Here is a 24126-nt window from a genome sequence, read left to right as displayed (position 1 = left end):
GGGTGATGATCACCAAAATCAAACTCAGCAAAGAGATAAAAAAAGGTTTATCTAATGTTATTATTATAAAAGGTTTGGGCATGTGAAGGAAGATTGCTGGAAAAGCCAAAGGCAAGGACAAGCAAGTTATATAGAGCAAGAAGATGAGGTGATCAAATTTTTAATGGCTTATAAAAAATATGCAACAAGTCACAGCAACATTTGGTTTTTGGACATTGGGTGCTCGAATCACATGATTGGCATAAAGCCATTGTTCAAGGAGTTTGATGAGACCTTCAAAAAATAAGTAACACTTGGAGACAACAACACAATTCAAGTGGAAGGGAAGGGCAATGTTAGTTTGTCACAAAATCTATTGAGTGTAGGGCAACTCATGGCTACTGGATATTTTATTATGTTCGATGATGTCTCTTGTGTGATCAAAGATAAAAAATGAAATCAAACCATTGTTGATGTTCGCATGACACCAAACAAGCTATTTCCACTTGAAATTTCTGATGTTGAAAACCATGCACTTGTTGTGAAAGAAACTAGTGAGTTAAGATTATGGCATTTAAGGTATGGGCATTTGAATGTAAAAGGTATGAAGTTGCTGTGTCAAAAGGAAATGGTTTTTGGGTTTCCTAGAATTGAGTCTTTAGAGACGTGTGAGGGGTGTATATACGAGAAACAATGTAAGAAACCGTTTCTGTAAGGAAGTCTAGAAGGGCAACTAGGTGTATTAAGCTTGTACATGCTGACTTGGTTGGCCCCATGAAAACACAATCATTTGGTGGAAGTAGATATTTTTTGTTATTCATAGATGACTACAGTGAGATGAGTTAGGTGAACATTTTATAGTCCATGTTAGAAACATTTGAAATATTTAAAAAATTCTAGGTACTTGTGGATAAGCAAACTAGACATTGCATCAAGACACTACGTACAGACAGAGGTGGTGAGTTTGTGTTGCTAGAGTTCAATAATTTCTGTGAAGAACAAGTCTTGAGAAGAGAATTGACTTCTCCATACACTCTAGAGCAGAATGATGTTATTGAACAGAAGAATCGGACAATTTTAGAAATGGCAAGAAGCATGTTGAAAGCCAAAGGGCTTCCAAATCAATTGTGGGGAGAAGTTGTTGCAACTGCAGTCTACTTATTGAATCAGTCACCAAAGGTTGTTCCTAATCAAACACCATATGAGGCCTGGTATGGGAGGAGACCTTGGGTAAGCCATTTCAAGGTTTTTGATTGTGCTGCTTATACTTTAGAAGACTCACATAAACGCAGAAAACTTGATAAGAAATCAACAAAATGCATTTTTGTTGGTTACAATTATAACACCCCTTACCCGCATTCGACGCCGGAGTAGGGCATGAGGCATTACCGGACTCACATCACAAGCAATTGTACAATTTCGTACCATAAATTTTTGTCCAAATTAAAACCATTTGTAATCAATCATAAAGTCACTCATACGAGCCTACGAGGCTTAAAACGTGCTTTGGAAGTAGTTCAGGACTAAACCGAGAACTTTAAGAAATTTGACAGAACTTAGGAAAATTTTCCACCACACATGGGTCACACGCCCTTGTGAATATGGGACACGCCCGTGTGGGCAGGTCGTGTGGTCACACATGCCCGTGTCTCAACCCCGTGTAACTTTCTGACTTGTAACTCATGAACAAATTGAGATCACATGGCCAAGTCACATGCCCGCGTGCTAGGCCTTGTGATAATTAATTTAATTCGAATTAGGTGTAGGTTTCACATGACCATGTAACATGCCCGTGTCCAAGGCCGTGCCAACCACATGGTTGAGACACATGCCAGTGTCTCTGCCCATGTGCCCATTTCTGAGCATTCTGTTTTTTCATTTTTAAGATACAGGGGACACACGGTCGGACCACATGCCGAAGACACACGCCCGTGTAGACAAAAAGAGGCCATTTCCTATCCTCATTTGTCACCCAAATTTACCATTTTCCTGCACTAAAACACACAAACATACTTCCACCAATCCAACATCATAGTCACAAGAAATTTGACATCAATCATATAGTATTATCTCATGCATCATTAGATAAACTTATTCATATCATAAACTCATATGCTAACACAATCTCATCAAACCAACACATAATAAGTACTAATATAATTATCAAAACATCACTTTAAAATAGCCAAACTTAAACCATCACGAGCCACTCCAATGGCTAGGTTACAAAACAACCATTACAAGCCATCATTGGCCAATTAAGCTTATACATGCCATTATACCAAAATGAGATTTCTAGTTATACCGAAATGAGATAGTGGATAGTGTGATAACTGCTCCGACCGACTTCCAACCTTCGCGAGCTTTGAGCACTATAAAATAGGGAAAAATAAATGGAGTAAGCATTTTATGCTTAGTAAGTTTGTATAACGGAAAATAAACTTACCGGTATTATTATACATGCATATTCCATCAATTTTGGGTAAGTTACCTAACAACATGCACTTATTCAAACAAGTTAGTCACATAATTTAATATGAATATCAAATAAATATAGATTAGTTCATCACATTACAAGCTTCCATTAATTTCACCTTTCCACTTCTTCAAGATCTTTTCTGTCGAACTATTGAAATCTCGATGGATGTTCCGGTAATATACACATGTGCAAAAGTACCTATTGGGGTACATAATAAAAAGGCACACCTTTGAGTCATACATTTTACCGTAGGATTACCAGTCCAGGCTAAATCCTATCCGTAGCATATGCTCTAAAGAGCGTAATATGGATTACCCATCCGGGCTAAATCCAATTTATAACCTAACTCAAGAGGGCTTACATTAGAATTACCCATCCGGGCTAAATTCTATTCGCAACATATGTACTGTTATTTTCAGCCCATCAAAATTCAACATTCAATCGAGACTCAATAATTTGTCCATATTACACAAATAAAAAATATATCAATATGTATATATATCATCTCATACAAATAGAAAAACCATACAATTTAATTGAAACGTATTATCATACATTTTAAAGTTACACGAATTTACCTTGAAAATGGTTCGTTTTTGAGTTTCTATTAATCCAAAACCTTTTGCTTTCCTCGATCTAGTTCACGGTTGGCCTTTCCGAATCTATCTGGATAAATTTAACTATTAATCTATCACATTTCAATCACATTTTGCGTTCTATTATGTCCTAGGCAAAATTACTATTTTGCCCCTATTCTTTTCAAAAATTTTGATTTTGTCCCTAGGCTCGGAAAATGAAATTCATAAAATTTAACCCTCTTTCCAAGCCTAGCAGAATTTCATTTACTACATTTACAACACATACATTTCACGAATTTTAGAATTTTCCATGGATTTTACCACTTTTTCATTTTAGTCCCTAAATCAAGTTTTCATAAAAAATTGCTTTGTTAAAGTTGTTTATCTATAAACAAACTTTCATTTTCCACCATAAATTTCTAATTTTCAGCAGATTCATCCATGACCCAAATTTTATACCTTGATAACTTTTCAAAATAATCCCCTAAATAGTGATATTAGGTTATCTCGATTCCAAAAATATAAAAATCATTAAAAACGAGACTTGATTTCATACCTTATTGAGCTTGAAAAGTTTTCATCCTCTCTCCTAGGGTTTCCATAGAAATTTTGGGGATGAAGATGAATAGGAAATATGATAATTCTTTTTAATTATTTGTCATCTTTTTAATTTTAATATTTTCCAATTTAATCCTTAGTTATTTCTAATTTTTCCATGGATGAGTCATTAAAATATCTACTAACTACCCTTCAATAGTCTAATTGCCATTTAAGGAACTTAAGTTTTGAACTCCATAGTTATTTGATACCTATAGCTACTAGAACAAAACTTTTACATTTTATGCAATTTAGTCCTTTACCTAATTAACCACACAGTCGATTAAATTTTCGTATCGAAATTTTCATGTGACTTTCCTATCCTGATGTGACAGCCCAAAATTGACCCTAGTCGGGAAGTGGTTTCGGGACCGCTAAACCGAGTCATAAAAATAATTAACCGTCATAATTGATGCTCATTATATGTACACGTGCATGTGTAAAAATTTCGTGTTTGAATTTTGTTTAATTGTAAGTGAATTTTTGTAAATAGGACTTATGTGAGAAAATTTTGAAATGTGATAGGTCAAAGCATAAGGACCTATTAGTGCATGAGATAAAAAGGGGGGACTTGCATGTCAAATTCCCCCTAAATAGTAGTGGCCGGCCATGACAAGGTGGATAGACAAATTGTGATGGGTAAAACATATTATGAAAAGTTTATGACAACATGTTGTGTTAAGAACAATAAAATATGAGGGGAGTGGGAGGAGAAACCAAAGTTGTTTCATCCTTGCTCCCCCATTTTGCCGAAACTAGAAGAAAAAAAAGGCTTCATCCTCTTTGTTTTCTTGACCAAAAAATCAAAGGAAGAAGAAAGAGCTCTCTTGCTTTATGTTCGGTTTGGATGAGGATTAAGAAGAGGTAAGTATCTTGAAATTCTTGGAAAAATTTTGTATAAAGAAGGTGGTCAGTTCAAGTTCTAATCATTCCATGGCTTAAGTTTTGATTGTTAGGAGGTTTGATAGTTGGCCAAGTAGTTTGAAGCTCTTAGCACATATATTTTTTCTTCTTCTTTCTTGAAGGTTGAAATTTGAGTTGTTATTATGGAGGTGCCGAATGTGGTCCTTGAAGGGCCTTGAGGAACAATATATGTGGCTTGGGTTATAACATTCGGCCATGGTAGTTTGAGGATTAAGGATTTTATTTCTTGTTAAAATTGGATGAGTCTTAGTGTGTGAAGTGTTTGAACTAACTAAGGATCAAATAGATGCATGGGTACAAAGTAGGAAGAATCGGCTACTATGGTTGACACTAATGCCGAATGTAAAAATGTTATAGTAAATAATGTATGTGATTTGAGTTAATAATGTGAAAAAGAATATTTAGATATATTATAATTGATTAGGTATTAAATCAAAAGTTGCTAAAATTTCCATTTCTTTAGCCGAATATGTGTTTGATCAATGAAGAATTTGTTGAAGAATATAGGTGAACTTGGTAAGAGTATTCAGCTTAGTGTATAAATGATATAAAGATTTTAGAAATTATTTTGGTTAGGTGTGTGTATGATTAAGTATATTCGGCAATATACTTAAAGTGAGTACATGATATTATTGAGCTTAAGTATATTGATATGTGTATATGTGGTCATATAATGACATTTTGGGTTGAAAATTTAATGATATGTGATTGCCGAATGTGATAAATAAATTCATATTATTGGTTTAAATATTGAATACTCCTATTTGTATTCTTTAAGCTCAAGAGCAAAGGGGAACTAAATCCGACAAAGGGAAGGAAAAAGTAATTGAATAGCCATTAAAGTTGTTCGACAACATCCGAGGTAAGTCTTCGAGTAATGACCCTACTTGAATTATATTGAAATGATTAGTCATACTATGACGGATAGCCGAATGTGCATAGAGCCTATGTTATAAAGCCAATTGAAATCATGCTCCATGTGTGTGGCTATTGAGCCGACATTGGAAAGATTAAATAAATGCTTTGTGTTTGAGCCTTAGTAACGAAAATGAAATATGGATGTGTCATGATTGTTGATATATGTGTGCATGAGCATTTGAATGATATCCGGGCTAAGTCCCGAAGGCAATTGTGCTAGTGATTTTATCTGGGCTAAGACCCGAAGGCATTTGTGCGAGTTGCTATACCCGGGTTAAGACCCGAAGGCAATTGTGCTAGTGATTTTATCCGGACTAAGATCCGAAGGCATTTGTGCGAGTTACTACATCCGGGCTAAGACCCGAAGGCATTTGTGCTTGTGGTTATATCCGGCTAAATTCCGAAGAAACTTGGGTTCGAAGGTGAGCGTGTTGTGCTGTAATAAATTCAATTAAAACGCTCCAAATGATAAGGTATGTGTTTGTATGCATCGGAAAAGTCGATTCGTTTTTAATAGTATTCGTTCAATCGACTAACGAACTTTCGACTTTTAGATAGGTTAATACCTTGTGTGTATATGTTGATGAAGTGTGAAGTAAGTATGTGTATGAGAATGTGTATTAATAAAGTGATCCATTTAGCTATGTGAATGTAATACTTTAGTCACAGCCGATTTCATTACTTGAAACTTACTAAGCTTTAAAATGCTTATCCCGTTGCTTTGGCTCTCTGTTTTATAGATTTGGTTCTCCAGCTATCGGACTCGGGATTTTGAAGTTGAAGTCGCCCACACTATCAAAGCCCCCCTTTTTTGGTATAATTTTGGTTGAACTTCGAAATGGCATGTATAGGACTACCCGTTCGTTGTGGGTCATGGACCCTTTGGACTTGTATAATTTTGGATAGCCATGCGAAAATGGCTTATATATGTTTGAGTATAATGTTATAATCATTTGGTATGGGTATGGTTATTGAGAGGTGTGGATATGCTTGACAAGGATTGGCCATGGGAATGGTTAATCACTATCATAAATTGTGCTATTTATGCTAAAAGGGCCAGTTGAATCATGGAAACTATGAAATAGGTAAAGTCTACCTTAAAGGCAGATGCTGACAACAGCAGTGATGTAGATTTGGAAATTCACTAAAAATAGTAGGAATGGAATTTAATAGTGAATAAATTATGTAAACGAACCTTGATGAATCTATTTTCATAGGCAAGTAACGAAACAATCATACGGACATTATGTTATGAGATATTCAGGTTCTTGTAATACAGGTCCAGAACGGCTTCTGGATTTCCTATTCCGACTTTGGAAATTCATTATAAATTAACCAGAGATAATTAGGAGTCAAGACATATATTTATAGATTCCTCTCTGAGTCTAGTTTCTATAGAAACAAACGGCATCAGTATTGAAGCCCTGTACAGGGAGATATCCAAGTCGTAATGCGCAAAGGTCAGTGTAGTCGATCCCTATAACATGGGAGACTTTGACTAATATACTGTACTAATTGGCCCAACAAAAAATTCTAGAAAAAAATATGTAGATGGGCATATGAGTCTAGTTTCAGGGAAAATTTACGGAACTGGATTCTGAGTTTCTGAACTCAAGATATAATTTTTAAAGCGACTAGTACGCAGATTGGCAGTGTCTGGGAAATCATTTTTTCATGTCTGTTAACACCTCGTGTTCGACTCCGGTGACGGTCTCGGGTTTGGGGTGTTACATTTGATTGGTATCGGAGCTATGGTTTAGTCGATTCTAGGACTACCGTAATGCGTTGGGTCTAGCTATACATGCCATTTTATGTGATTACTTGATAGTGTGGTGATTTCTGACAATTGTAAATGTGTTTATTTATAGTAATGGATCCCGATCCCGACCGAGAGGTAGCTGATGATCTTGAGAGTGTAGCGCCTGCTCCCGCACAAGGGACAGCACCGGCGGACTCTCAACCTAATGCTAGTAACCCGAATGATGAAGCTAGACAAGCTTTCTATAGCGTGATGAATGATTGGTTCAACCAATATATTCGAACTAATACGGCTGTTCCACAACCTCCATTCCCGACTAATACCACCCCCGCACCTACAATACCTCCGGAAACTGACCAAATAAGGTCAAATAAGCCCCCAGTTGACAGAATCCGAAAACATGGGGCTACTGAATTTAAAGCTACGGACAGCGATGATGCCGAGCAAGCTGAATTTTGGTTGAACAACACTATCCGGGTACTCGATGAGCTATCTTGTACACCCGATGAATGCCTAAAGTGTACTATCTCCTTGCTACGCGATTCTGCCTACTATTGGTGGAGTACTCTGACTTCTGTTGTGCCCCGAGAGCAAGTGACTTGGGAGTTTTTCCAAACTGAGTTTCGGAAAAAGTATATCAGTCAGAGATTTGTTGATCAAAAACGGAAGAAATTTCTTGAGCTTAAGCAAGGTTCTATGTCAGTTACTGATTACGAGCGAAAATTTGTTAGACTTAGTAGATACGCTCGGGAATGTGTTTCGTCCGAGGCTATCATGTGTAGACGCTTCGAGGATGGGCTGAATGAAGATATAAAAATGTTCGTTGGCATTCTTGAAATACGAGAGTTCGTAGTACTTGTCGAGCGAGCTTGTAAAGCCGAAGAGCTTAGAAAAGAAAAACAAAAAGTTGATGTAGGAACTGGAGAGTTTCGTAAAAGATCCTCGGGAAAGTCTCTTCAACAGGCATCGAAGAAATTTCGAGATGATGTGGGCCGGTCTAGAGGCACTTCGGGCCTTTTTAGACGAGATCGTGATTGACCCCCTGTGGGTACACGAGGCACTTCGGTCGCCAGTGTTGGGAATGAATGTCGAGACAGAACGAAATGTCGATATTGCGGTAAATGGCATTCGGGGAGTTGTAGATTCCCTGACCGCTCCTGTTACAAGTGCGGATCAATTGACCACTTCATTAAAGATTGCCCGAGGTTGTCTGACCAGAATGTAAATCAGAGTGGGAAACCGGGTGCTACCACTGCTCAAGGTAGACCATCTGGAAATACGGGCAATGCTAGTGGTAGTCAGAGAGGATCTAGAGATGCTACGACCAGATCCGAGGCTCGTGCGCCTGCTAGAGCTTATGCTATACGTGCCCGCGAGGATGCTTCTTCGCCTGATGTTATTACCGGTAGTTTTACTCTCTTTGATACTAATGTAATTGATTTGATTGACCCCGGTTCTACTCATTCTTACATATGTGAAACCTTAGCATCCAGTAAGACTTTACCTATTGAGTCTACTGGGTTCGTAATTCAGGTGTCAAATCCCTTGGGTCGTTACGTGCTTGTCGACAAAGTGTGTAAGGAATGTCCCCTAGTAATTCGAGGTTCCTGTTTTCCGGCGGACTTGATGCTTTTGCCATTTGATGAATTTGATGTTATTCTTGGTTTGGATTGGCTGACTGCGCATGATGCAGTTGTGAACTGCAAAAGCAAGACTATTGATTTGAGGTGCGCAAATAACGAGATAATCCGAGTTGAGTCTATGGACTTAAAGGGGTTGCCAGCTGTAATATCCTCAATGTTGGCCCAGAAATATGTAAGAAAAGGGTGCGAAGCATACCTTGCGTATGTACTTGATGACAAAGAATTAGAAAAGAAACCCGAATCTATGCCGGTGGTTTGTGAATACCCGGATGTTTTTCCTGAAGAATTACCGGGTTTACCACCTGTTCGGGAGATAGAGTTTGGTATTGAGCTTGTACCTGGGACTATGCCGATTTTGATGGCTCCGTATCGTATGGCACCAACCGAGTTAAAAGAGTTGAAAGCTCAGTTGCAAGAATTGACGGATAGAGGTTTTGCTCGACCAAGTTTCTCACCTTGGGGTGCACCAGTATTGTTCGTAAAAAAGAAGGACGGAACCATGAGGTTGTGCATTGACTATCGTCAACTGAATAAAGTGACGATAAAGAACAAATATCCGTTACCGCGTATTGATGATTTGTTCGACCAACTGAAGGGAGCCTCAGTGTTCTCAAAAATAGATTTGAGATCGGGCTATTATCAGTTGCGAATTCGAGATTCGGACATACCCAAAACTACCTTCAGAACGAGATATGGTCACTACGAATTCTTAGTGATGCCGTTTGAGCTCACTAATGCCCCTGCAGTATTTATGGATTTGATGAATCGGATCTTCAGACCATATTTGGATCGGTTCGTAGTTGTGTTCATTGATGATATCTTGGTCTATTCAAGAGATGAGACCGAACATGCTGAGCACCTGAGACTAGTGTTGCAAATTTTGCGGGATAAGCAGTTATATGCTAAGTTCAGTAAGTGTGAGTTCTGGTTAAGAGAGGTTAGCTTCTTGGGTCATGTGGTATCCGCATCGGGTATTCGAGTTGACCCGAGCAAAATTTCAGCCATACTTAACTGGAAGCCTCCAAGAAATATTACCGAAGTTCGGAGCTTCTTGGGGCTCGCCAGTTATTACCGACGATTTGTCAAAGGTTTCTCGATGATAGCCACACCAATAACGAAGCTACTTTAAAAGGATGTTAAGTTCGAATGGACGGAGAAATGTCAGAAAAGTTTTGATCAACTAAAAACTTATTTGACTGAAGCTCTAATTTTAGTGCAACCCGAATCAGGCAAAGAGTTTGTCATTTATAGTGACGCATCCCTACTTGGGTTGGGTTGCGTATTGATGCAAGAAGGTCGAGTGGTGGCCTATGCGTCGAGACAATTAAAGCCACATGAGAAAAATTATCCGACCCATGATCTTGAACTAGCTGCCATCGTATTTGCTTTAAAAATATGGCGACATTACTTATTTGGTGAAAAGTGCCATGTATTTTCGGATCACAAAAGTCTCAAATATTTGATGACTCAAAGAGACTTAAATCTGCGACAAAGACGTTGGCTTGAGTTGTTGAAAGATTACGAGCTTGTCATTGATTACCACCCAGGAAAGGCTAATGTGGTTGTGGACGCCTTAAGCCAGAAATCATTGTTTGCTTTACGAGCGATGAATGTGCACTTGTCTGTTCTACCCGACAATGTGTTAGTAGCTGAATTAAAAGCCAAACCATTATTGATTCATCAAATTCGTGAAGCCCAGAAAGTTGATGATGAATTGGTTGCAAAACGGGCTGAGTGTGTTCCGAACAAGGAATCAGAGTTTCAAATTGATGATGATGATTGTTTGAGGTTCAGAAGTCGTTTGTGCGTTCCAAGGAATTCGGAACTCATTTCAATGATTCTGAACGAAGCCCATTGTAGCCGAATGTCAATTCACCCGGGGAGTACGAAAATGTACAACGATTTGAAACGTTGGTTTTGGTGGCATGGTATGAAACGAGACATCTCCGACTTTGTTTCGAGATGTTTAATATGTCAACAAGTGAAAGCGGAACATCAAGTGCCTTCAGGATTACTTCAGCCGATCATGATACCCGAGTGGAAATGGGATCGAGTCACAATGGACCTTGTGTCCGGACTGCCATTGTCAGCAAGTAAGAAGGATGCGATTTGGGTTGTTGTTGATAGACTGACTAAGTCGGCTCACTTTATCTCCGTGCGTATGGATTTTTCATTGGATAAACTAGCCGAATTGTATGTTTCTCAGATTGTGAGATTACACGGGGTACCTATTTCTATCGTGTCGGATAGAGATCCGAGATTCACCTCGCGATTTTGGAGGAAATTGCAAGAAGCTTTGGGTACCAAGCTGCATTTTAGCACTGCTTTTCATCCCCAAACCGATGGTCAATCTAAGCGGATAATTCAGATACTTGAGGATATGTTGAGATGTTCATCCTCGAGTTCAGTAGTTCATGGGAACGGTATTTACCTTTGATTGAATTCGCTTACAACAATAGTTTTCAATCAAGTATTAAGATGGCACCTTACGAGGCTTTGTACGGTCGTAAATGCCGTACACCATTGTTTTGGACCGAACTCGGTGAAAGTAAAATTTTCGGAGTTGATTTGATTAAAGATGCCGAACAGAAAGTAAAGGTAATCCGTGAAAGTCTGAAAGCAGCCACAAATCGTCAAAAATCGTATACGGATTTGAAACGAAAGGGCATTGAATATCAGGTGGGAGATAAAGTGTTTCTTAAAGTTTCGCCTTGGAAGAAGGTACTCAGATTTGGCCGTAAGGGCAAGTTGAGCCCGAGATTCATTGGGCCTACGAAATCTCCGAACGAGTTGGTCCGGTTGCATATAGATTGATTTTGCCCCCTGAACTTGAAAAGATTCACGATGTCTTTCATGTTTCGATGCTTCGACGTTATAGATCCGATCCGTCACATGTGATTAATCCTTCAAAAGTTGAAATTCAATCTGACTTGAGTTATGAAGAAGAACCGATTCGTATCCTAGCTCGTGAAGTGAAAGAGTTGCAAAACAAAAGGGTTCCGTTAGTTAAGGTGTTATGGCTCAAACACGGGATTGAGGAAGCTACTTGGGAAATCGAGAGCTCGATGAAAGAACGATACCCAAACCTATTTACCGGTAAGATTTTCGGGGACGAAAATTTCTTAAGTGGGGGAGAGTTGTGACAGCCCAAAATTGACCCTAGTCGGGAAGTGGTTTTGGGACCGCTAAACCGAGTCATAAAAATAATTAACGTCATAATTGATGCTCATTATATGTACATGTGCATGTGTGAAAATTTCGTGTTTGAATTTTGTTTAATTGTAGGTGAATTTTTGTAAATAGGACTTATGTGAGAAAATTTTGAAATGTGATAGGTCAAAGCATAAGGACCTATTAGTGCATGAGATAAAAAGGGGGACTTGCATGTCAAATTCCCCCTAAATAGTAGTGGCCGGCCATGACAAGGTGGATAGACAAATTGTGATGGGTAAAACATATTATGAAAAGTTTATGACAACATGTTGTGTTAAGAACAATAAAATATGAGGGGAGTGGAAGGAGAAACCAAAGTTGTTTCATCCTTGCTCCCCCATTTTGCCGAAACTAGAAGAAAAAAAAAGGCTTCATCCTCTTTGTTTTCTTGACCGAAAAATCAAAGGAAGAAGAAAGAGCTCTCTTGCTTTATGTTCGGTTTGGATGAGGATTAAGAAGAGGTAAGTATCTTGAAATTCTTGGAAAAATTTTGTATAAAGAAGGTGGTCAGTTCAAGTTCTAATCATTCCATGGCTTAAGTTTTGATTGTTAGGAGGTTTGATAGTTGGCCAAGTAGTTTGAAGCTCTTAGCACATATATTTTTTCTTCTTCTTTCTTGAAGGTTGAAATTTGAGTTGTTATTATAGAGGTGCCGAATGTGGTCCTTGAAGGGCCTTGAGGAACAATATATGTGGCTTGGGTTATAACATTCGGCCATGGTAGTTTGAGGATTAAGGATTTTATTTCTTGTTAAAATTGGATGAGTCTTAGTGTGTGAAGTGTTTGAACTAACTAAGGATCAAATAGATGCATGGGTACAAAGTAGGAAGAATCGGCTACTATGGTTGACACTAATGCCGAATGTAAAAATGTTATAGTAAATAATGTATGTGATTTGAGTTAATAATGTGAAAAAGAATATTTAGATGTATTATAATTGATTAAGTATTAAATCAAAAGTTGCTAAAATTTCCATTTCTTTAGCCGAATATGTGTTTGATCAATGAAGAATTTGTTGAAGAATATAGGTGAACTTGGTAAGAGTATTCAGCTTAGTGTATAAATGATATAAAGATTTTAGAAATTATTTTGGTTAGGTGTGTGTATGATTAAGTATATTCGGCAATATACTTAAAGTGAGTACATGATATTATTGAGCTTAAGTATATGGATATGTGTATATGTGGTCATATAATGACATTTTGGGTTGAAAATTTAATGATATGTGATTGCCGAATGTGATAAATAAATTCATATTATTGGTTTAAATATTGAATACTCCTATTTGTATTCTTTAAGCTCAAGAGCAAAGGGGAACTAAATCCGACAAAGGGAAGGAAAAAGTAATTGAATAGCCATTAAAGTTGTTCGACAACATCCGAGGTAAGTCTTCGAGTAATGACCCTACTTGAATTATATTGAAATGATTAGTCATACTATGACGGATAGCCGAATGTGCATAGAGCCTATGTTATAAAGCCAATTGAAATCATGCTCCATGTGTGTGGCTATTGAGCCGACATTGGAAAGATTAAATAAATGCTTTGTGTTTGAGCCTTAGTAACGAAAATGAAATATGGATGTGTCATGATTGTTGATATATGTGTGCATGAGCATTTGAATGATATCCGGGCTAAGTCCCGAAGGCAATTGTGCTAGTGATTTTATCCGGGCTAAGACCCGAAGGCATTTGTGCGAGTTGCTATACCCGGGTTAAGACCCGAAGGCAATTGTGCTAGTGATTTTATCCGGACTAAGATCCAAAGGCATTTGTGCGAGTTACTACATCCGGGCTAAGACCCGAAGGCATTTGTGCTTGTGGTTATATCCGGCTAAATTCCGAAGAAACTTGGGTTCGAAGGTGAGCGTGTTGTGCTGTAATAAATTCAATTAAAACGCTCCAAATGATAAGGTATGTGTTTGTATGCATCGGAAAAGTCGATTCGTTTTTAATAGTATTCGTTCAATCGACTAACGAACTTTCGACTTTTAGATAGGTTAATACCTTGTGTGTATATGTTGATGAAGTGTGAAGTAAGTATGTGTATGAGAATGTGTATTAATAAAGTGATCCATTTAGCTATGTGAATGTAATACTTTAGTCACAGCCGATTTCATTACTTGAAACTTACTAAGCTTTAAAATGCTTACCCCGTTGCTTTGGCTCTCTGTTTTATAGATTTGGTTCTCCAGCTATCGGACTCGGGATTTTGAAGTTGAAGTCGCCCACACTATCAAAGCCCCCCTTTTTTGGTACAATTTTGGTTGAACTTCGAAATGGCATGTATAGGACTACTCGTTCGTTGTGGGTCATGGACCCTTTGGTCTTGTATAATTTTGGATAGCCATGCGAAAATGGCTTATATATGTTTGAGTATAATGTTATAATCATTTGGTATGGGTATGGTTATTGAGAGGTGTGGATATGCTTGACAAGGATTGGCCATGGGAATGGTTAATCACTATCATAAATTGTGCTATTTATGCTAAAAGGGCTAGTTGAATCATGGAAACTATGAAATAGGTAAAGTCTACCTTAAAGGCAGATGCTGACAGCAGCAGTGATGTATATTTGGAAATTCACTAAAAATAGCAGGAATGGAATTAAATAGTGAATAAATTATGTAAACGAACCTTGATGAATCTATTTTCATAGGCAAGTAACGAAACAATCATACGGACAGTATGTTATGAGATATTCATGTTCTTGTGAGACAGGTCCAGAACGGCTTCTGGATTTCCTATTCCGACTTTGGAAATTCATTATAAATTAACCAGAGACAATTAGGAGTCAATCCATATATGTATAGATTCCTCTCTGAGTCTAGTTTCTATGGAAACAAACGTCATCAGTATTGAATCCCTGTACAGGGAGATATCCAAGTCGTAATGCGCAAAGGTCAGTGTAGTCGATCCCTGTAACATGGGAGACTTTGACTAATAAACTGTACTAATTGGCCCAACAAAAAATTCTAGAAAAAAATATGTAGATGGGCATATGAGTCTAGTTTCAGGGAAAATTTACGGAACTGGATTCCAAGTTTCTGAACTCAAGATATGATTTTTAAAGCGACTAGTACGTAGATTGGCAGTGTCTGGGAAATCATTTTTTTTAAAGTCTGTTAACACCTCGTGTTCGACTCCGGTGACGGTCTCGGGTTCGGAGTGTTACACCTGATGTCATCCGTAAAATAAAATAAAATAAATTTTTAAATTTTTAAATTTTTGGCTTGGATTTGTGGTCCCGAAACCACTGTTCCGATCTCATCGAAAATGGGCTGTTAAAACTCTCCCCCTTAGAATTTTTCGTCCTTGAAAATTCTTACTTGTAAAGAGGTTAGGGTATTGCATCCTCATGGTATCCTCAGGCTCCCAGGTAGCTCCCTTTATTCCATGCCTTTTCCAGAGGACTTTTACCAAAGCCACCTTTTTATTTCTTAGCTCTTTCATCTCATATTCCAGTATTTTAATCGATTCCTTATCGTAAGTCATATCAGGCTGAATCTCAACTTCTATTAGAGTAATAACATGTGAAGGATCTGATTGATATCATTGTAGCATGGACACATGAAACACATTATGCATTTTATCAAGCTCCGGAGGTAACGTTAATCGATATGCAACAGGCCCGATTCTTTCAATAATCTCATATGGTCCGATGAACCGTGGACTCAGTTTTCCTTTGTGTCCAAACCAGAGAACTTTCTTCCAAGGCGACACTTTCAGGAATACCTTGTCACCAACTTGAAATTCTATTTCTTTTTGTTTCAAATCTACGTAGAACTTTTGACGATCAAAGGTTGCTTTCAAACTATCTCGAATTACTTTCACATTTTCTTTGGTCTCTCAGATCAAGTCAACTCCATGTATCTTTTTCTCGCTTAACTCTGTCCAATACAATGGAGTTCTACACTTTCAACCATACAAAGCCTCATAGGCGCCATTTTAATACTGGATTGATAACTGTTATTGTAAGCAAATTCAATCAAAGGTAAGTATTTTTCCCAGTTACCTCCAAATTCAAGTACACAACACCGAAGCATGTATTCTAGAATCTGTATCACACGTTTAGATTGGCCATCTGTTTGAGGATGGAATGTAGTACTAAAGTGTAAACTGTAATACCCCTAACCCGTATCCTTTACTGGAATAGGGTTACTAGGCATTACCGATCAATACACATCATTCACATACATGACATATACATTTACTGCATTTATATATAAACACATCCAACAAATTCACATTGTCCCTTTTTATGACTTTACGTAGACTTAAACATGCTTAAGAGTAGTTCGGGACTAAACCGGTAACAATTGTAAACTTTGGAAAACATAGAAAATGTTCTAACATTTACGGGTCACACGTCCGTGTGAAAAGGCCGTGTGCCTCACACGGCCACCAGACACACCCGGGGTGCAGGCCGTGTGAACACAGGGCATACATACTGACTTGTGTCATACGGTCGGAAACACGCCCATGTGCCATGGCCATGGGAAAATTAGGGAGGTTACTGACTTGGATCACACGGCCAGCCATACGCTCGTTTGCCAGCCCGTGTGTCTCACACAGGCACTAGACACGCCGTGCGTCTAGGCCGTGTTAAAACTGTAGGGTATACTGCCTTAATTCGAAAGGGTACCCCAGGGGACACATGACCATGTAACGTAGTCGTATGTCACACACGGTTGAGACAGACGCCCGTGTCTCTCCCCTTGTGGACAAAAATAGGCCATTTGCAAAGCCAATTTCCCGCCTTACACTTAAGCACGCATAACAACCAATTTGGAAACATTTCTATACACTTATAGTCAGCCAAAACATACCAATTCACACACATATCATACCATCTATCATCAACCATTTTAACTACTCAATTCCACATTCAAAACCTACCAAATCATTATGCCAAAATCATCACAAATTGCACAAGTTCCATATACATTAATTCATCATATTATCATCTATTTCATATCACAAAACACATCATTAAACTTTATCAACACTAAGGCCATTATACCCAATCAAGCCAATATACATAAGGCATTATGCACATCACTTAGACCAACTTAAATGATCAAATACATACCAACATTTTCAACCAAAAGTAAGCCAAATCTTATGGCTTAAATCATAATTCAAAACATATCATCAACTCACTAGCCTATACATGCCATATACCATATTTACAAGCATCCAAAAATACCAACAAGTAGTCGATAGTGTGATGATGGTTCCCGATAATCCCCGATGTCTGAGCTAACTTCGATACTCTATAAAACAAAGACAAATAACACACAGTAAGCTTCATAGCTTAGTAAGTTTGTACTAAATATTTATTCAACAGCTCATAATATACAAGTTAACAATTAATAAACACTTAGTAAATTGCATATCATCATTCGATTCTAATCTATGACCATTTATCCTATATATACAAATCCACCAAGCTTCATACACATAATATCAACTACCACATTAGTATCATACATACCTGTACATTCCTGTATTTATTTATTTCATTTTCACTTCATTGTTCAATACGTTAAACCATCTGGAAATCTTTCCATACTCAAAGAACTCGCACACTTAGTGCATAAATAATTAGCCAGAGCTATAACAATATCGCACACTTTGTGCCATCACATTCAACCAAACTATCACGGAATCGCACACTTAGTGCCACATATAGCCGAAACTATTTCAATTTGCCCACTAAGTGCTTTATATAGCCTAAGCTATCTCGAATCTCACACTGAGTGCCAAACATAGTCGATTTGTCGTCGTACGCAATCGTAGTTGCTTATATACAATTTATGCAATATTAAAGCATTAAATACATAATTGTAACAATATTTATCACGTGCGAACTTACCTTGTGCTTGGAATTGATGAATCGGATCGATTACTCGATAACCTTCGATTTTCCCCGATCTAAATCTAAATTCTTTCTTTCTTGATCTATATACATTCAAAATTAACTCTTTTATTCATCAACACATTCGATTTAGTCCACAAACACATATTTAGGCATTTTTACACTTTATCCCCTAAAGTTTCACATTTCTTACAATTTAGTCCTTATTACACAATTATACAAAATTCACAAAATTTCATTACACCCATGCCTAGCTAAATTTTATGTAAGTCCCTAGGAACCCAAAACTTTCATTTATTTCACATTTTAACCCCTCAATTTACACTTTTCTCAATTTAATCCCTAATTGACATTTTGTCAAAAATCACTTTACAAAACATGTATATCACACATCAAACCTTCATAATTCATCATCAAACATCATAAAACTCATGGATTCATCAATGTCATTTCACAAAATCATCAACAATTTCAGAAATTAGGCAGTGGGCTAGCTAGTAATCAAAGCAATGATCACAAAAATGTAGAAATCATCAAAAATCGAACAAAATATATACCTCAATTAAGCTATGTGTGTGTCGAACCCTAAAGGAACAAAATAGCTTCTTTTCTACTTCAAAATTTGGCCAAAAACAAGAAACATTGACAAAATTCATGTTTTGTTGTATTTAAATTAACATAATTATAAAATTACTAATTTACCCTTAGTGAATAAACATTAAAAATATGTAATAGTTGTCCATTATTTTCCAATATCATTTAAAATGGTTTAATCACCATTTAAGGCCATCATATTTAAAAGCCAAGGCAATTTAACACCTTTAACTAATAGCATACAACTTTTACATTTTATGCGATTAAGTCTTTTTTCTCAAATTGAGCTATTAAACGATAAAATTAGCTCACAAAATTTTCACACATATATATATTCACATGCCGTAAACACCAAAAATAATATTAAAATAATTTTACGACCTCAAATTTGTGGTTCTGAAACTGCTATTCTGATTTAGCTAAAATCAGGTTGTTACATAAACGAGTGCCCATAGCTTCATGCAACTTACCCCAAAATTGAGATGTAAACTGAGGGTCTCTATATGAGATAATAGAGATTGGCACTCCGTGTAGCCTTACAATCTCAGAGACATATAGTTCAACCAATCTATCTAATGAAAAATCCATACGTACTGGGATAAAGTGTGCTGGCTTTGTTAAACAATCGAAAATTACCCAGACAACATCTTTCTTTTTCGGTGATAGAGGTAATCCTATTACAAAATCCATAGTAACTCTTTCCTATTTCCATTCCGGTATTGTAATTGGTTGCAATAATCCCGAAGGTACTTGGTGTTCAGCCTTTACTTGCTGACATATCAAACACTTCAATACAAATTCTGAAATATCCTGTTTCATTCTCGACCACCAATACATCCTTTTCAAACTATTCATCTTATTACTACCAGGATGGATAGACATGTTACCATTATGAGCTTCATTCAAAATCTTCTGTACTAGTTCTGAACTTTTCGGTACGTATACTCTACCTCTGAATAATAAACAACTATTGGTCCCGATCTGAAATTCAGAGTCAGAAGTCAAGTCACTTTGTTCTTGTTTTGCTTGCAACTTACTATCATTTTTTTGAACTTTAGAGATCTGTTGTAAAAACGTCGGTCTAACTTTCAACTCAGCTATAAGTGAACCATCATTAGATAAAGACAACTGAGTGTTTAATGCCCGTAAGGCAAACAAGGATTTTCGGCTCAACACATCTGCCACTACATTATTTTTTCCACCACCACATTAGTTTTTCCAGGATGGTAAGTGATAACGAGTTTATAATCTTTCAATAATTCCAACCATCTACGTTGTCTCAAATTCAGTTCTTTTTGTGTCATTAAATACTTCAGACTTTTGTGATCCGTAAAGATATAACATTTTTCACCAAAAAAATAATGTCGCCATATTTTTAATGCAAAAACAATAACTGATAATTTAAGATCATGTACCAGGTAATTTCTTTCATGCGGTTTAAGCTGTCTAGATGCATAAGCCACTACTTTACCATATTGCAATACACATCCTAAACCATTCAATGAGACATCTCTATAAACTGTAAATTCCTTACTTGATTCAGGTTGGACTAATACAGATGCTTCCATCAATAAAGCTTTCAATCTATTAAAACTCTACTGGCATTTATCAGTCCACTCGAATTTCACTTCTTTTTGCAACAATCGAGTCATCGAAGAAGCTATCATTGAGAATCCTTTAACAAATCTCTGATAGTATCCTGCTAGTCCTAGAAAAATTCCAACTTCTGAAACATTCTTCAGTGTCCCGAATACCCTCCACCGAAGCAACATGTCCAAGGAAACTAATTTCTCGTATCCAAAATTCACATTTACTAAATTTAAGATACAACTGTTTCTCATACAGAGTTTGTAAAACAATTCCCAGATGTTCAGCATGCTCATTCACTTCCCAAGAGTAAACCAAAATATCATTAAAAAAATGACCACGAACCTATCCTGGTATGGTCTGAAAATTCTGTTCATTAACTCCATAAATACAGCCGGGGCATTTTTTAATCCAAATGGCATCACCAAAAACTCATAATGCCTATATCTGGTTCTAAAAGCTTTCTTCGGCACATCCGAATCTTTTACTTGTAGCTAATAGTAACAGATCGTAGATCAATTTTTGAGAATATAGTGGCACCTCTTAATTGATAAAACAAGTCATCTATACAAGGCAACGGGTATTTATTCTTGATTGTGACTTTATTGAGCTGTCTGTAATCGATACATAATCTCTATGATCCATCTTTCTTCTTTAAAAACAATATCGGTGCACCCCATGGTGAAAATCTAGGTTGGGCAAATCCTCTATCAATCAACTCTTGCAACTATACCTTCAACTTCTTCAATTCAGGAGGAGCCATTCTATAAGGTTCTATAGATATCGGAGTCGTCCCTGGCACAAGGTCTATGGAAAATTTCACCTCTCTAGCTGGAGGTAAACTAGGTAGTTCTTCTGGAAATTCCTCAGAAAACTCACAAACAACCGGCACTGACTGGATTTTCAACTCTGACACTTTGATGTCCAATACAATGTCAATATAAGCCTCATACCCTTTTTTAATATATCTCTATGCTAATATTGCTAAAATTACATGAGACAATCCATCTAGTTTCTCAGATTCAACCTGGAGTAACTCACCATTCTAACACTTCAATACAATATATTTATGCTTACAATTTACCACTGCATCATGTTAGGTTAACCAATCCATTCCCAATATTACATCAAATTTATCAAAGGGTAATAATATAAAATTAGCCGGAAAACAGTGACCTTCTATTACCAATGGACAATTTTTACAAATTTTATCCACCATAACATGCTAACCCAAGGGATTTAAAACTTTAACCACAAATTCGGTGAATTCAACAACCATATTTTTATCAGACACAAATTTCGTGTATATATATGGATGCGTGGAACCAGGATCAATCAAAGTAATAACATCAGTATCAAGTAGAGATAATGTACCAGTGATAACATCTGGTGTCGAAGCATCTTCCCTTACACATATTCCATATATCCTTGCCGGAGCCCGAGCCTCTGATTTAGCTGTTGAATCTTTTGCAACATTACGACTACCACCGACATTTCCAGAATACTGTGGTGGTTTACCCTTCGAGACAGGATTACTAGGCTTTGGGGTCTGTTCAATGCTTTTTTCTCTCCTTTCTGGACAAATTTTAAGAAAATGGTCGAGAGAACCACACTTGAAGCAAGCCACACTTCTCATTCGACATTCTCCAAAATGCAACTTATTACAGACATTACGTCGGGGTTTATGGTTTCCAGCACTCTCAACACTGGTTGTTAAAGGAGACGGAGACTACGGGTTGGTGCATTTAGAACTTCATTCCTTTCCCGAATACTCCCTTGAGATAGCAAAACGCTTGTGATAATTCTTTGACTTCTTTGAAGTAGATGATTACGCCTTGCTTATAAATCTTTTGCGCATAACTCGAGCTTCTCGTTCCGTTTGTCTATTTTCTTTGCTTAATTCCTCGGCCTTATATACTTGTTTAGCCAATACCACGAATTCTCTTAATTCCATAATTTCAATTGACAGCTTGATATCTTCGGTTAGCCCTTCTTCAAATTGTTTGCACATTTCAGCTTCAGTCTGAATGCAGTCACTAGCATACTTGCTCAATCTAACAAATTCTCGTTCATACTCGGACACTATCATATTTCCCTGTTTGAGCTCTAGAAATTTCTTCTTCTTCTGGTCTAAGAATCTCTAACTAATATACTTCTTTTTAAACTTCGCCTGGAAAAATTCCCATGTGATATTTTCCCTAGGTACCACAGAATATATGGTTTTCCACCAATGGTAGGCCGTGTCTTTCAACAAAGATACTGCAGATTTTAAACATTTGGCTGGTGTACATGACAACTCATCTAGAACTTGAATAGTATTTTCCAGCCAGAATTCGGCCCTCTCTGGATTGTCATCAGCTGTGGCCCTAAATTCTTCCGCTCATGTTTTCTAATTTTATCTACTAGGGCTTTACCAGTTCTAATAGGTTTAGCATCCTGTGGTGTTTCATCATGTTGTGAAGCAGGTGGGAGAGGTCGTTGAACAGCGAGATTTGTTCTCATGTATTCACTAAACCATTCATCCATCAATTCAAAGAAGGTTGCTTTTGCTGCCTCACTTCGGCCCTCAGATACGGGCCTTCTAACTACCACTAGCTGCAAGGAAGTTTGAGCAGCACTCTCAGCTTCCACAGTCTCGGCTCTAGCTTGGTTGGAAGACATTACTATATGAAAATACATTTAAAAGTGGTCAGGAGATATCACACTATCATAATTTATATAATGGCATGTATAGCTAGACTCGTACTTACTACATTAGTCCTACAATCAACTAAACTGTAGCTTTGACACCACTAAATGTAACACCCCTTACTCGTATTCGATGCCAGAACAGGGTATGAGGCATTACCGGACTCATATCACAAGCAATCGTATAATTTTGTAACATAATTTATTGACCAAATTATAACTATTTGTAATCAATCATAAAGTCACTAATACGAGCCTACGAGGCTTAAAACGAGCTTTGGAAGTAGTTCGAGACTAAACCGAGAACTTTTAGAAAGTTTACAAAACTTAGGAAAATTTTCCACCATACATGGGTCACATGTCTGTGTGAATATGGGACACGCCCGTGTGGGCAGGCCGTGTGGGCAGGCCGTGTGGTCACTCATGCCCGTGTCCCGACCCCATGTAACTCTCTGACTTGTAACTCATGAACAAATTGGGATCACACGGCAAAGTCATACGCCCATGTGCTAGGCCGTGCGAATAATTAATTTAATTCGAATTAGGTGTAGGTTTCACACGTCCGTGCCCAAGGCCGTGTCAACCACACGGCTGAGACACACGCCTGTGTCTCTGCTCGTGTGCCCATTTCTGAACATTCTGTTTTGCATTTTTAAGATACAGGAGACACACGGCCGGACCACACGCCCATGGGACAGGTCGTGTGTCATACACGGCCAAGAAACACGCCTGTGTGTCTGCCCGTGTGGACAAAAAGAGGCCATTTCCTAACCTCATTTGTCACCCAAATTTACCATTTTCTTGCACTAAAACACACAAACATACATCCACAAATCCAGCATTATAGTCACAAGAAATTTGACATCAATTATATAGTATTATCTCATGCATCATTAGATATAACTTATTCATGTCATAAACTCATATGCTAACACAATCTCATCAAACCAACACATAATAAGTACTTATATAATTATCAAAAAATCACTTTAAAATAGCCAAACTTAGACCATCACGAGCCACTCCAATAGCTAGGTTACAAAACAACTATTACAAGCCATTATTGGCCAATTAAGCTTATACATGCCATTATACCAAAATGAGATTTCTAGTTATACCAAAATGAGATAGTGGATAGTGTGAGGACTGCTCCGACCCACTTCTAACCTTTGCGAGCTTTGAGCACTATAAAATAGGGAAAAATAAATGGAGTAAGCATTTTATGCTTAGTAAGTTTGTATAATGGAAAATAAACTTACCGATTGTATTTATTAACTCAAGCACACATA

At 37.4% G+C, this 24126-nt stretch overlaps 1 protein-coding gene across 1 annotated transcript; it reads right to left on the bottom strand.

The window, feature by feature from the left end:
- Positions 1 to 20157: 20157 nt before the first annotated feature.
- LOC121228959 (uncharacterized) lies at positions 20158 to 22238 on the bottom strand. The gene is made up of 5 exons (XM_041112006.1): positions 22068 to 22238; positions 21524 to 21878; positions 20883 to 21064; positions 20495 to 20643; positions 20158 to 20392 (listed from the first exon to the last, which is right to left on the bottom strand). The coding sequence occupies exons 1-5, from the start codon at positions 22236 to 22238 to the stop codon at positions 20158 to 20160; spliced, it is 1092 nt and encodes a 363-aa protein (XP_040967940.1).
- Positions 22239 to 24126: the final 1888 nt, after the last annotated feature.

This window comes from Gossypium hirsutum, chromosome A05 (assembly GCF_007990345.1).
Source record: "Gossypium hirsutum isolate 1008001.06 chromosome A05, Gossypium_hirsutum_v2.1, whole genome shotgun sequence".
Classification (NCBI taxonomy): domain Eukaryota; kingdom Viridiplantae; phylum Streptophyta; class Magnoliopsida; order Malvales; family Malvaceae; genus Gossypium; species Gossypium hirsutum.
Note: the sequence above shows the minus strand (reverse complement) of the source record. Positions and strands in the feature narration are given on the sequence as shown.